Below are 16,498 nucleotides of genomic sequence, written 5' to 3'. Positions count from 1 at the left end.
TACTGGGCTAATAGAAGGGGACGTGGAAAGCCACAAGCTCGGTAGTCACTGTGCATATGTTTGACAGTTAAATATATGAAAGTAGCTGCTTTTACTTTCCACATTATAGTCCATTTCAATATTTTAGCTTTTCCACCATAATTAATGGAACCTGCAATTTGTGCCTTCTCTGTTCATTGTGACCCTCACGGTCAGAACTTGGTTTGCAGACAGAATCCTGCAAGTTAAAAGAAAAGTGTCACGTGGCTCTTACATTGCTGGAATAGAATAGTTAAAGGGCAGTAATGGGCTATAATGCAGTGCCAGACAGCCTATAACTCTCCAGCTGTCCTTGCTCTATAAAGCTTCTGTGCCGTGTCCATGAGTTATGCTTCAGTGGCCTTCAGCACTCCTCAAATCCAATATATACTGAATTTTGTACATGTGTCTGCTGCTTTTACTATGCTTTATAAAAGAAAATATGTATTTTATTCTAGGAATCCTGACTTTGATGAGGAAAATAAGTATGGTGCCATTCTTCCTCAGGTCATCTCTGCTGGAACTATTACACGTAGAGCGGTAGAACCAACATGGCTGACTGCCAGTAATGCACGTGTAAGTGAATGACTGCTTCATGCATTTGTAGTGCACATGTGGCGTCTGATCTCAGACGTTGGTGGAGAGTTACATTGACTTTGTTGAGTTTGTCTTGGCAGTGTTCAAAATTAGCTGTAGTTGTTTTATACATGGTTTAATCTGTGGGAAAATCCCCCGGCATACAGCTATTACATGGAGCTATCTAGACCTGTGGATGTCCAGTAGGACACTGAGAGGCCGATTCATAGGCGCACACACGTCAGCCACATTGTGTGTCAGAAATAAATGCGAATCTTCGTCTATTTAGATTTGGCCGTATCTATGCGGCTGCACCACCAATATTCATTCACTTGTGACAGTAGCCGTCATGACTGTCCGTGTACATTTGCACCAGCCCTATCCTTGGTAAAAGAGATCAGATGGATCTCTGAATATTCCGTATACATGCCCACAGAACACTTATCCAATGTGCAGATGCCCCATTGCCACTCTGTTACACCCACTCAGCCTTAAGTGGAAATATGTACGATACGTATTGCTCCTCTCCTAGATGCTCAAAGTTGTATGATTAACTAAGGAGCAGGCGTAGTGCGAAAAATAGCAAATTCCCAAATTAGTAGTCAGTCATGACTTCTACAATGTCCTCCTATCTGCGTGCGGGGGGAACCCCCAGGAGGACTTGGGGTTAGGCACCCCCCGGGAAGGGTTAGGCTAAGGGAAGGGGAGGTTAGTGTTAGGCATCACTGGGGGGAGGTTGGGGTTAGGCTCCCCCCCCTAGGAGGGTTAGGTTTAGGGTACGGGGGGGGAAGAGTTATGTTTAGAAACCACCAGGGGCGGGCTTAGGCACCACCCCGGGAGTTTTAGGTTTAGGCACCACTAAGGGAGGGTTAGGGGGGGAGAAGGGTAAGGTTAGGGGACTTGCATGCTTCGTCGGGATTCTCCTCTGTTGGGCTTCCGGCATCAGCATTTCATCCCAACCCATTTGGAAGGATTAGAAGTAGTACAAAGATAAATTGTATGTTCTGGGGTGGCCTACGGAATGTGAGAAGATCATGTTGATTACACAGGGCCCAAGATAGGATAAGACGTCACAGGTAGGGATAGGTCCGTGCACAGGTTCCAATCCAAGGTGAAAGATATAGTACAAACTGATATCTAGAAAAGTGAAGAATAATATTGTCTCACTATTTTAATCTCTCTATATTACAATTATGATGACCGGTGGTGCTTCCCTAGAGTCTATATATCGAATCTGGATTTGGGGGAGAACAGAAGACTTTTTTGGTGGGGGGGGGGCTCTTACATGAGCAAAATATGTACTTTTATTAAAGCTAGTTTAAAAAACACATTTACAAATATAAACATACAACAACATATTTTTATATATATACATATATATATATATATATATATATATATATATATATGAAAAAAGTGTGTCCTTATTATGTGCTAGAATATAAATTGCTGCACCTCAAGTTGAACCCCTGTTAGTGGGAACTACGATCAAGACATACAAAACAAAAACTTGGAGGGCGCAAATGTATCCAATGTCTTTCGTTACATCAATTAAAATACTGAACAAGAGTTCTTTTTGATGTTAAGAATTAAAAGTCAATTCAAATTGTCACCAAAGTGGAGGTTCTTTTAACAGATAATCCAATTCACAGTCTATTCATCTGTTTTGAATCCAATATTGTTGATGGTAGATTCCATATGTTCAGAAACAATTTGTCTAAAAAGACCCGCTCACCAGAGAACACCCAAAAACATGGCACAAAGGCCAACCATTAGAATCGTTTGAACAATAAAATATATTTATTATAAAATTTCTCTGTCAATCTGACATATAAAATGTATGCACAAAAATGCTTACATAATCAATTTTTTGACATGCATATTCCTGATTATTCCTTTATAGCACTAGAATCCAATGTACATATAATTCCTCTCTGTTTGATGGATTCACTCCACAACCCAACGCGTTTCATCAGTTAGGACTTCATCAGGGGTATACAATTTTGAAGAAAAGATTCAAAAATAGAGACCTGGTAAATTGATGTATGTAGATCAATAAAATTCTGGCAAATTGGGGTCACAGTGGACAACTATTTGCTAGATGCACCTCCCAAAACGTGCTGTGCTCTGATTCTGACAGAGCGCAGCACGTTTTGGGAGCTGTATCTAGCAAATAGTTGTCCATAGTGACCCCAATTATATTGGGTATTGCACTTTTTACCAATTTGGTTTTAATATTTGGCGCTGGTTTGTACACAAATTTTGGATGTTCAAGAATAATAGATTTAATCACTGGGTCTTGTTTCCATATATATCAATGTTTTTTGATAATATTTTCCACCTGCTTATGTTGGTTATTATAGGTGGTGATGAAAGACAGAGAAAAATGTCCTATTTCTTTTTCTCTCTTCTCTTCTCGATCAGTAATACCTCTCTATTTATATTAGTCATTTCTTCGATGTGTGGATAAATCTCATTCTCGGAGTATCCTTTACTCACAAATTTTGGTTTCAGCTCCTTCGAGTGTTTCTTAAATATATTAAGATCACTGCAATTTCTCCTTATGCATCTCACCTGGCCTTTGGGTATATTCTTCAGCCAGGATTTATGATGACTACTTTGTACATCTATATATGAATTGCTGTCAGTAGCTTTACAGTAAATTTTAGTATTCATCATATTTCCATCGATATAAATTACGAGGTCTAAAAAAATAATTTCCCCCTTACTAGAACTAAAAGTCAATATTATGTTAAAATCATTCTTATTAAGACTGTCACAAAATTCTTTTAAATCTTAATTACCACCTTCCCAAACAAAGAAAATGTCATCTGTGAACCGATACCATTTCTTAATGCAACTCTGGAATACGTTATTTGACCATATCGTTTTTTCCTCCCAGTAACCCATGAAAAGATTTGCATACGCGGGTGCAAATTTGGTACCAATCGCGGTTCTTCTTTGTTGAAGGTAAAATTTATCATTAAACCAAAAGAAGTTATTTTTTAAAAAGGAATGATAAAATCTATTTTATTCTTAACTATCCCATTCTTATTTAAAAAATGTTCCACAGCTTCTATCCCTGTGGAATGGTCTAGTATCGTGTATAACGAACTTACATCTGCCGTTACTAGGATATTATTATCCTGCCAGGTATCATCTTTGATTTTATTCAGTAGATCGGTTGTATCCTTCAAATACAATTTAATTTTAACCGTCTCTGGCTGTAACTGAAAATCTAAGTATTGTGAAAGATTAGATGTCACTGTATTTGTCCCTGCTACAATAGGACAACCTGGAGGGTTATTTAGATCTTTATGGACTTTAGGAAGCACATAAAATACTGGAAGGGTTGCATTCTCTTTTATAATGTATTTGCTTTCATTATCGGCGATTGTACCAACTTTGTGATGCTCATCAATCAACCTACTCAACTCCTTCTAAATTTTCTCACTTGCATTTCCCTTTACATCTGGAATACAGGAGAAATTTATTTAAATTCCCCGATGTGGGACGCATACTTCCGGGTTCGGAAGAGGAGTCTGCGTTCCAGACGGAGACAGCACACCCACAGCTGACCCGCATACTTCCAGGTCTTCCACGAGTGCTACAGGGAGGGAGGAGACTCGGACAGGCAGGCACCTGAGTGGGATGTTTCACTGGTTCCCGAGTCAGGTGACGCGATGCGTCACACGTGATCACCCACAATACTTCAGGTGCGTTCCACAGGGAACTCGATAACCGGAAGCGGTTATACTAAGGTTTTTTATCCTAGGAACCACGGCACTACCACCTCCCATTTAGGAATGGAGTAAGAGTGGAGAATAAATGTATTGTGCCCATAAAAAGGTCAATATATAAGAATGTATATGTGTGTGTATATATATATATATATATATATATATATATATATGTATATATGTATACAGCCAGGTGCATAAGTATTGGGACATTGACAGAATTTTCATATTTTAGCCTCTATTCACCACCACAATGGCTTTGAAATGAAACAAACAAGATGTGCTTTAGCTGCAGACTTTCAGATTTAATTTGAGGGTAATTACATCCAAATCAGGTGAACGGTGTAGGAATTACAACGGTTTCTATATGTGCCTCCCACTTTTTAAGGGGCCAAAAGTAATGGGACAAATTAAACAATCCTAAATCTATCTTTCACTTTTTAATACTTTGTTGCAAATCCTTTGCAGGCAATTACAGCCTGAAGTCTGGAACGCATAAACATCACCAGACGCTGGGTTTCATCCCTGGTGATGCTCTGCCAGGCCTCTACTGCAAATGTCTTCAGTTCCTGCTTGTTCTTGGGGCATTTTCCCTTCAGTTTTGTCTTCATCAAGTGAAATGCATGCTCAATCGGATTCAGGTCAGGGGATTGACTTGGCCATTGCATAACATTCCACTTTTTAGCCTTAAAAAACTCTTTGGTTGCTTTTGCAGCATGCTTCGGGTAATTGTCACTGTGAAGCGCCGTCCAATGAGTTCTGAAGCATTTGACTGAATATGAGCATATAATATTGCCTGAAACACTTCAGAATTCATTCTGCTGCTTTTGTAAGCAGTCACATCATCAATAAATACAAGGGAACCAGTTCCATTGGCAGCCATACATGCCCACACCATGACACTACCACCACCATGCTTCACTGATGAGGTGGTATGTTTTGGATCATGAGCAGTTCCTTTCCTTCTCCATACTCTTCTCTTCCCATCACTCTGGTACAAGTTGATCTTTGTCTCATCTGTCCATAGGATGTTGTTCCAGAACTGTAATGGCTTTTTTAGATGTTGTTTGGCAAACTCTAATCTGGTCATCCTGTTTTTGTGGCTCACCAATGGTTTACATCTTGTTGTGAACCCTCTATATTCACTCTTGTGAAGTCTTCTCTTGATTGTTGACTTTGACACATACACACCTACCTCCTGGAGAGTGTTCTTGATTTGGCCAACTGTTGTGAAGGGGTTTTTCTTCACCAGGGAAATAATTCTTTTGTCATCCACCACAGTTGTTTTCCGTGGTCTTCCGGGTCTTTTGGTGTTGCTGAGCTCTTCGGTGCATTCTTTCTTTTTAAGAATGTTTCAAACAGTTGATTTGGCCACACCTAATGTTTTTGCTATCTCTCTGATGGGTTTATTTTGATTTTTCAGCCTAATGATGGCTTGCTTCACTGATAGTGACAGCTCCTTGGATCTCACATTGAGAGTCGACAGCAACTGATTCCAAATGCAAATGTCACACCTAGAATCAACTCCAGACCTTTTACCTACTTAATTGATAATGAAATAATGAGGGAATAGCCCACACCTGTCCATGAAATAGCTTTTGAGTTGATAGTCCCATTACTTTTGGCCCCTTAAAAAGTGGGAGGCACATATAGAAACCGTTGTAATTCCTACACCGTTCACCTGATTTGGATGTAATTACCCTCAAATTAAATTGAAAGTCTGCAGTTAAAGCACACCTTGTTTGTTTCATTTCAAAGCCAGTGTGGTGGTGAATAGAGGCCAAAATATGAAAATTCTGTCAACATCCCAATATTTATGCACCTGACTGTGTGTGTATGTATGTATATATATATATATATATATATAATACATACATACACACACACACGTTTTTTGGTCACTTCCTGTCATTAACCAATGACAGGGGAGGACCAGGTATAAGAGGGCTCAGAATCTACAAAAACCAGCACACCTTCAAAAAGACTGTAACAGTTGAAACACTTTGGTGGACAGAGGGAAGGAGCTGATTTGGATGCGGAGGGACTTAGTGGATGCACATCAATGGATGTGAATACAGGTGCTTTTCCCGGGATTGCTGCTTGTTAACACATATGTTTGCTGGTGTACATATACACCTCCATATCTGGTACGCTGCCTATACCCTCAGTGCTGGTGGATATTTTTATTGTATATGTTGTGAAATTAAAGCGGTACTTCACTATATCTGGCATATATTTCTCTCTTTTTATGTACCCCTGGACACCATTGTGGGGAATAAGAGAAGAATCACTCTAGATGTGGGAAAATCCATGAAGATTGGAATAAGTTAATTTTCTTAATTTTGGGACGATTGGTCTAGTAGGGAGCGCTGGAACTTTATTGTATTTTTCTGGTTCTGTTTGGATAGAGTTTTTATAACTTCTATTGAATTGCTTTAGCTGCACCCATCATTGAAGCGCATTTTTATACATATTTTATTATCATCTGCTTTGGTCACTTGTTATAATTTTGCTGCATCATGCTAGGCTATAGGGATCAGAGGAAACTTTTGATTAATTCCATTTTTGATATTGAGGATGAAGCCCACACAAGTAAATAAATGGGCAGAAGAAGATTTGGAAAATACTATGAAAAAGTTGGAATATACATTGTTGAAAGAAAGTCGTGGTTGTGGGAAGTAGTTACGTTAGAAAAATATATAGCAGAACAAATGATACCCAAAGGCCTAAAAATTTCTAATGCCTCGTCCTCAACTAATAGTAGTAGAGATTTTGAGATTAATTAGCAAAAAATCCTAGATAATTGTTCATTTACACTAATGGATTTAATTGTACAAGAGAGGAGAAAGAATCTTAGCTCATTTATTTCCTCTTCTAATGAGAACGATTAAGATTGAACCTTTTAGAGAACTAGCGGAGTACAAGTTATTTGAAAAATAAATGGAGTATAGAATCATCAAGAAAGAGAAAGAAAGAAATAATACTTAGAAAGAAGAGAAAATTTCAAAGGGACAGATTTAAATGAAAATTTTATAGATGATAGAGATAGCAACAAGGATCTGTCATTTATCAGTAGGGATGTCTGTTGATTGGGATAATGAAGCTCCAAAGAAGAGAAAGCAATATAGACATGACTCTCTGTGTAGTTGTGATGATGGGGACTATGAAGGAATAAAAATTAGAGACAGGAGGACCAAAGAAAAATATCGGGGAGGAAAATGTAAACATTGGAATAATAAAAAATCAGACTCCCATTGACCCCGAGATATAGAAGGAGAACTATACCCTATGAAACATGAAAGAGAGGGTAGAAGAATGAGTATACTTGGAGGAAGACTTCGAAAAGAGAGAGAACCAATTTAGATTACAATAGAAGAAATTAGCTTACTCCACTGAAGGAAGGTTTTATCACCAAAGATGCATGGTATGCGTCCAATAAAATGTATGAAGGACAGGACCCTATTTTGACGTCCAATAGATTCAATCCGTTGAATGAAAAGAGTTTTTTAGACAAGAGTCGGAGAAGGAATTACGAACGATAAATCAAGTAAGAAATATAAAAAGGAAACATTGTGGGAAGAGAGGGGTAGGGAAAAAGAAAGAGTACCATAATACGGGAGGATGAGACTTTACCCACCGGTCTGAGCACAGAAACAAAGATTTTCAATCTTAGTAACCATAAATTGACACAAGAGGAAGAAAGAGTCCTCGCCAAAAGATTAAATTTTGCCCCCAACAATAAATTAAATAAGTTTGAAACTTATATAGACATTCAAAAATTCATCCGTAAAAAATAGCACTAAAATATTTTTTAGGAAAAGGGTGTGAATTGGATTCTAAGTTAGCAATATTTAAACCTAAGTCAATGTTTAACCCCACATTCAACAGAGGGTGTTTTATAGACAGTTTCAATAAAATAATAAGTGCAGACTTAGAGAAGATAAAACAAATGGGGCAAACAAGGGAACTTAACTTTAAATGAAAGAAAAGCCTTGGAAGAATTAGAGAAGAACCACGATATAATTATTAAACCCGCAGATAAGGGCGGAGGAGTAGTGGTGATGGATAAAAATCGGTATGATGAGGAAGTGCCCAGACAATTGAATGATAAGATTACATATAAAGTTTTAAAGGGAAACCCAAGTGAGAAAATTGACGAGTTGATTGATAATCATCACAAAGTTGGTACACTCACCGATAATGAAAGCAAATACATTATAAAAGAGAATTCCGGTATTTTATGTGCTTTCTAAAGTCCATAAGGATCTAAATAACCCTCCAGGTCGTCCTATTGTAGCAGTGACAAATACGGTGACATCTAATCTTTCACAATACTTAGATTTTCAGCTACAGCCAGAGGTGGTTAAAATTAAATTGTATTTGAAGGATACAACCGATCTACTGAATAAAATCAAAGATGATACCTGGCAGGATAATAATATCCTTGTAACGACAGATGTAAGTTTGTTATACACGATAATAGACCATTCCAAAGGGATAGAAGCTGTGAAACATTTTTTAAATAAGAATGGGATAGTCCAGAATAAAATAGATTTTATCAAGGAAGGAATTTTATTCATTTTAAAAAATAACTTCTTTTGGTTTAATGATAAATTTTACCTTCAACAAAGAGGAACCGCGATGGGTACCAAATTTACACCCGCTTATGCAAATCTTTTCATGGGTTACTGGGAGGAAAAAACTATATGGTCAAATAACATATTCCAGAGTTTCATTAAGAAATGGTATTAGTTCATAGATGACATTTTCTTTGTTTGGGAAGGTGGTAATTAAGTTTTAAAAGAATTTTGTGACAGTCTTAATAAGAATGATTTTAACATAATATTGACTTTTAGTTCTAGTAAGGGGGAAATTAATTTTTTAGACCTCGTAATTTATATCGATGGAAATATGATGAATACTAAAATTTACTGTAAAGCTACTGACAGCAATTCATATATAGATGTACAAAGTAGTCATCATAAATCCTGGCTGAAGAATATACCCAAAGGCCAGGTGAGATGCATAAGGAGAAATTGCAGTGATCTTAATATATTTAAGAAACACTCGAAGGAGCTGAAACAAAAAATTGTGAGTAAAGGATACTCCGAGAATGAGATTAATCCATTCATCGAAGAAATGACTAATATAAATAGAGAGGTATTACTGATAGAGAAGAGAGAAAAAAAAGAAATAGGACATTTTTCTGTCTTTCATCACCACCTATAATAACCAACATAAGCAGGTGGAAAATATCATCAAAAAACACTGGTATATATTGAAACAAGACCCAGTGATTAAATCTATTATACCTGAACGTCCAAAATTTGTGTACAAACCAGCGCCAAATATTAAAACCAAATTGGTAAAAAGTGCAATACCCAATAAAAGACCTGAAAGAATAAAAACCAAAGGATTCTTTAGGTGCGGATTATGTATAATGTGTAAGAACCATCTGAAATAGGAGAGTAAAATAGAAGAATACAAATCAAACAGTACCAACACAGTATATGACTTGAAGGATTTTATCACATGTAACAGTAGGAATTGCGTCTATTTAATTGAGTGTACATGCGGATTGCAGTACATGGGTTGCACTACTAGACAATTGAAAGAGAGATGGGATGAACACATAAGGAATATCAAAAAGGGTTTTGAAAAAAAAACTCACTCAAATCATTTTAAAGAATGTCATAAAAGTTCGGTAACAGGGATAAAAAGAGTGATGGGAATAATACAAGTAAAACCCCATTGGAGACAAAGGGGTATAGATAATATTTTATCAAAAACAGAAGTGAAGTCCATTTATGAATTGAAAACCCTCATATCGAACGGTCTAAATAATGATTTTGAAATGAAATGGTTCTTATAATTTTAATTTATTTTATTCATTTATATTATATGTTCCATTTTTTAAGATACTCCCCGTTTTCTGCTTGTTTTAAATATTCTCCTCTCTGCATATTGTTTGTACAGTTTTAAAATGTACTAGATTTTAGGTAATTTATGGGCACACTGCACTTTATGTATGAGTATCATCCCTGCAGGACATCTGGAATACAGGAGGACTTTATTTAAATTCCCCGATGTGGGACTCATACTTCCGGGTTCGGAAGAGGAGTCTGCGTTCCAGACGGAGACAGCACACCCTCAGGTGACCCGCATACTTCCGGGTCTTCCTCGAGTGCTACAGGGAAGGGAGGAGACTCGGACGGGCAGGCATCTGAGCGGGATGTTTCACTGGTTCCGGAGTCAAGTGACGCGATGCGTCACATGTGATCACCCACAATACTTCAGGTGCGTTCCACAGGGAACGAGATAACCAGAAGTGGTTATACTAAGGTATTTTATCCTAGGAACCAAGGCACTACAACCTCCCATTTAGGAATGGAGTAAGAGTGGAGAATAAATGTATTGTGCCCATAAAAAGGTCAATATATAAGAATGTGTGTGTGTGTGTGTATGTATGTGTATATATATATATATATATATATATATATATGTATGTGTATATATATATATATGTATATATATATATATATATATATATATATACATACACACACTTTTTTTGGTCACTTCCTGTCATTAACCAATGACAGGGGAGGACCAGGTATAAGAGGGCTCAGAATCTAAAAATCCAGCACACCTTGAAAAAGACTGTAAGAGTTGAAACACTTTGGTGGACAGAGGGAAGGAGCTGATTTGGATGCGGAGGGACTTGGATGTGGATGTGTATACAGGTGCTTTTCCCGAGATTGCTCCTTGTTAACACATATATGTTTGCTGGTGTACATATGCACCTCCATATCTGGTACGCTGCCTATACTGGAGACTCCTCACCACGGACGCAAGCCTCTGAGGGAGGGGCATAGTGACTGGCCTGCACTCCTTCCAGGGCCGCTGGACCCCAGTAGAAGCAGGGTTGCCAATCAATGTCTTGGAACTTTGAGCCATCTACAGAGCTCTCACTCTGGCTCAGGATATTCTTCAGGGCAAGCCTGTACAAGTACAGTCCGAAAACGCCACGGCAGTTGCCTACCTCAATCACCAAGGAGGCACTCGAAGTCGGGCAGCAATGGCAGAAGTGTCCCACATTCTGACATGGGCTGCCATCTCCCAGCCATGTCCGCGGTATTCATCCCGGGAGTTCTCAATTGTGTGCCAGATTTCCTCAGCCGTCACGACATGCATGCAGGAGAGTGGTCTCTACATCCAGAAGTCTTTCAGCTCCTGGTGGACAAATGGGGTCTGCCGGATGTGGATCTCATGGCCTCAAGACACAACAACAAACTTCTAGTATATGGAACCAGGACAAGGGACAGCGATGCAGCCTTCCTGGATGCATTGTCAGTGAAATGGACCTTCCATTTGGCATATCTCTTTCCCTCAATATCCCTGCTTCCTCGAGTTCTTCGAAAGTTCAAGCAGGAAGGGGGCACAGTCCTGTTGATAGCTCCTGTTGTCTCAGGGTCCATGTCTATATCCGAACCTAGCCCGACTGTCTTTAATGGCTTGGCTCTTGAGACATCCCTCCTAACGGCTATGGGATTTTCCAGCTCTGTGGTCCAGACCATGCCCAGGGCCCGTAAACCGCCCTCAGCCAGGATTTATCACAGAATATGGCATACATGTTTCCAATGGTGTGCTACGAGAAACTATGACCCTCAAGTTTTTAAGGTGTTTAGAATTCTTGCCTTTCTTCAGGCTGGATTGGATCTAGGCCTCCGTCTAGCATCTCTGAAAGTGTAGGTCTCTGCTTTGTCAATCTGGTTACTCCTATACCGGATCTTCACACCTTCCTGCAAGGTGTTCTACATATAAAGCCTCCTTTTGTCCCTCCTGTGGCTCCATGGGATTTGGCAGTGGAGCTCCAAGCACTTCAGAAAACTCCATTCAAACCCCTGGAATCAGTGGATGTCAAGTGGCATCAGATTTAGGGGCGCTTTCATGTCGCTCCCCCTTTTTAATATTTCATCTGGATAGGGCTGTTCTTAGAACACGCCCAGGCTTCCTTCCAAAGGTGGTTTCTCGTTTCCACCCAAATGAGGAAATTGTGGTTCCGGCCTTTCAATCACCAAACCTCTCGGCAGGTGAGGCCTCTTTTGGATGTGGTCCGCGATCTGAAGATCTACGTGGACCATACTACTCCATCAGGAAATCGGGCTCCCTCTTCATCCCATATGGATTCCACAAAAAGGGATGGCCAGCTAACAAACAGACTGTGGCCAGATTGCTTCGCATGACTATCTCACAGGCTTACATGCAGTCTGGCCTTCTGGTGGTGGCTACAGTATCTGGTGTGGCGCCTCAGCTGAACAGTTATGCAGGGCGACCACCTGGTCTTCTATCCACACCTTTCATAGGTTTTATTCCTTTGATACATTTGCCTCTCAGGATGCTTCCTTCGGGCGTAGGGTTCTCCTATCAGCTCAGGAGTGTTCCCGCCCTTGAACAACTGCTTTAGGACATCCCCATTGTCTCCCTGTGGATCCCTATGGGCCCTGAAGAAGAAAAGGAGAGTTGTGGTATAACTTACCTTTGTTAACTCTCTTTCTTCAAAGTCCATAAGGTCCACAGGGCACCCGACTGACGCACCTGGCTTCTATGGATTTCTTCTCTTGGATTCTTGTTTCCTTCTCTGTGTGAGAGTGTGATTCTTCAGTGTACCAGTCTTTCTTCTCTCCTCTCCTGCCTTGGGCTTGCTAACAAAACTGAGTTGCCCTCAGGCTGTGGGCGGGGTATAGAGGAAAGGACTGGAGCATCCTGGGATTAAAAATCTTTGCTATTGGTGTTCGTTTCTCCAGATCCCACTTACACCATTGTCTCTCTGTGGGCCCTATGGACTTCGAAGAAAGAGAGTTAACGAAGGTAAGTTTTACCATAGCTCTCCTTTTTGCATGACTCTCTTGCTAGATATCTGAATTTTTTCTTTCACCACTGTAATTTGTTTACTGTGTGTCAAATACTGTGTAATCTGCAATCCAGCTGCCTTCCTGTTTATCACTGTCTTACTTATGGTGGATAAGTCTAAATACACTAAGTCTAAGGCAGGTGTGGTAGCCATGTATTTTACTTTTAGTTGACTTGTAACGTCAAATTGCCCGGTGTACAATTGATCTCAGGGTCCGTATCCACGGACTGTAATGCAAGGTCCAGTGATGTCCCCATTCCAGGAAGTGAAATACCTGTTATGGTGGAGCCGGAGTGGGCCCAGGCTTTGGGCAGGTCGGTGGCTGAACTGCTTATATTGGTGGTTTACCAGTAGGAGGAACAAACTAAGGTGCCTTCTGCACCTGTCGTCCTAGTGCATGTGCAGGACTTCCGGGATGGGGTCTTTCACTGCCCCTGTTAGAGAGCCTGCCTAGGTTCATTCCGTGGAATGTTTGGCTTCTGGGTTTGCAAAGGTCTCTTTATAGTTGGAAAAATTCTCGGGACTTGCAGAAACGTCATCCCTCTCTCTCGAGTCCTTTGGGGGACTCTGAGAAAGAAGATGATGAGCTTTAGGATAGGACGAAAATTTTTGGAGGATGGCCTGGTGTCAAGAAGAGCAGCAAAGAAGCCACTTCTCTCCATGAAAAACATCAGGGACAGACTGATTTTCTTCAAAAGATACAGGGATTGGACTGCTGAGGGCTGGGGTAAAGTTATTTTCTTTAAAGAATCCACTTTCAGATTATTTGGGGCATCTGGAAAAACGCTTGTCCGGAGAAGGAAAGGTGAAAGCTACCATCAGTCCTGTGTCATGCCAACAGTAAAGCATCATGAGACCATTCATGTGTGGGGTCAGGCAAAATTGCGAGTGAGCCCACTACCTTGGCTAAGAACACAGCCATGAATAAAGGATGGTACCAAAACGTCCTCCAAGAGCAACTTCTCCCAACTATCCAAGAACAGTATGGTGACCAACAATTCCTTTTCCAGCATGTTGGAGCACCTTGCCATAAAGCAGAAGTGATAACTAAGTGGCTCGGGGAACAAAACACCAACATTTTGGGTCCATGGCCAGGCAACTCCTCAGACCTTAATCCCATTGAGAACTTGTGGTCAGTCCTCAAGAGGCGGGTGGACAAACAAAAACCCACAAATTCTGACAAAACTCCAAGCATTGATTAGGCAAGAATGGGCGGCCATCAGTCAGTATGTGGCCCAGAAGGTGATTGACAGCATGCAAGGGCGAATTGCAGAGGTCTTGAATAAGAAGGATCAACACTGCAAATATTGAATCTTTGCATAAATTTAATGTAATTGTCAATAAAAGCCTTTGACACTTATGAAATGCTTGTAATTTTACTGCAGTATACCATAGCAACATCTGACAAAAAGGTCTAAAAACACTGAAGTAGCAAACTTTGTGAAAACCAATACTTGTGTCATTCTCAAAACTTTTGACCATGGCTGTACTAGAAGGTAGTGAATGGTTAATGAAAGCCCCTAAAACACATAATCATATACAAAATAGAATAGTCCTACATCTGCTGTCAGCTGAAGTAATAGCCGGTGAGTGTACAGAAAGACAGATAGTGTATATATCTTGAGTTGATATATGCACACATGCACAATCAACATGTATTCATCTATCTGTGTTTGAGGCCATATATAGAATCCTGTGACATTACATGAAATGTAGGTGTCATACCTTTATTGTATTTATAGGTTTATAAAACATTTGTTGTGTATTTATATTTGTAAATGTGGTTACATTTTATAATTAGTTTCTATGAGAATGCCCCCTCAAAAAGAGTAGTCTAATCCAGATTGGATAAGATGTCAGTGCAACCATGAGAAAGATGATCTGAAAGTAGGATTTGTACATGTGTGAGGCTTGTTCCTGCTTATGTAGGCCTGTGAGTGAGGAGAGTCAGGAAGCAGAACAGTGCTTGGGGGCAGGCTAGAAAGGAGGGGAGTAGTGAGATGGAGAATAGTACACAGGAGAGAAGTGTTGTAGAAGTGAGGAGGTAAATTGAGTAGGTGCATGGTAGAGTGATACAAAAGATGTGGATGGATGAGGATTAGCTAGGGTAGATAATGAGAGTGCGGAGGAACATTTGATCCAAGTTGTGCAGGGCAATTGAGGAGGTGTAGGCTTTTTTACCGCCTCCTGGCTGGGGTAATGGAGTAGTATACTGGTGCAGTTAACAATCTATTTTCTTAGGGTCATGGAGTAGGCTGCCCCTGCAGCTTGGTATGTGACATTAGTGGTAAAGAACATTAATCAGTGGGATCTTCAGCCAAACAGAGATGGTGCTAGTGTACCCCTGAGCTACAACACTTTCCCTGGACACTGAACTGCATCAGTGCCATATTGTATCTGTAGTATGTTGTATGACCAGTTGTTTTACTGATAGTTCCCTATTCTGACAGGTGGACCGCATTGGCAGTGAACTAAAGGCTATGGTACAGGCTCCTCCAGGGTATCACATGGTTGGAGCAGATGTAGATTCCCAGGAGCTCTGGATAGCCGCAATCCTTGGCGAGGCTCACTTTGCTGGAATACACGGTACTGTGCATGCTATACAACATTCTGATCTTTAGTGGAAGCTTTTCCTGGCATAGAGAAGTGGCAGTAGACTTCATAGTTGAGAAATGCATATGAAGATAACAGTTTAAAGACCTAGTTAAAGTCAAAAGGGTGATTCAATTGTTTTTTACTACGTGTTAAGTGATGAGCACCCACTGTTCCAATTCAATTGTTCTGGGCACGCATTCATTATCGCCCTCTTCGCCCCCTTTGAGAACGGGTTTAGCCGTGTACAACGGCTAAACCCATCTAACGTTCTGGTTAGGGCGTGCTAACTGCGATTAGCGCGCCCTAACCAGGGGGTTTCTCACACATTTCTGCTCGCACCCTCCTGAGGGTGCGAGCAGAAATGCCGGCGCTGGTGGCTATCGCTCCCTGGCGGAGCAACAATTGAATTGCTCCGTCGGGCGTCTTAAAAAGCTGCTGGCAAAATAATTGAATCGCCCCCGAAATGTTAAATACTTGTTAATAAGACATACTGGAAGGCTTGGCCTTGTTACGGGATCTCTTGATCGCCTTATCTTAGATTAAATATACAATCGCCAGCTGGTCTTTTTATTCATGTTTTCTTCTTCATGGTCCATAGGGCTCTACAGGGAGACAATGGGGTGTAGGTGGTACTTGGAGGATCGGACACCAACGG

General features: G+C 40.3%; 1 protein-coding gene across 4 annotated transcripts in view; it reads left to right on the top strand.

The window, feature by feature from the left end:
- Positions 1–16,498, top strand: part of POLG (DNA polymerase gamma, catalytic subunit) — a 103,562-nt gene that overhangs the window by 65,661 nt on the left and 21,403 nt on the right. For all 4 annotated transcript variants that reach the window (XM_088472962.1, XM_088472959.1, XM_088472960.1 and 1 more), the window contains 2 exons: positions 477–594; positions 15,699–15,834. In XM_088472962.1, the coding sequence (XP_088329088.1) occupies positions 477–594; positions 15,699–15,834 (254 nt within the window). The remainder of the gene's footprint in view (positions 1–476; positions 595–15,698; positions 15,835–16,498) is intronic.

This window comes from Taudactylus pleione, unplaced genomic scaffold (genome assembly GCF_031769625.1).
Source record: "Taudactylus pleione unplaced genomic scaffold, aTauple2 ptg000129l, whole genome shotgun sequence".
NCBI classification, from domain to species: Eukaryota; Metazoa; Chordata; class Amphibia; order Anura; family Myobatrachidae; genus Taudactylus; species Taudactylus pleione.
The sequence above is the reverse complement of the archived record's forward strand: the minus strand, read 5'-3'. Positions and strand labels throughout refer to the sequence as shown.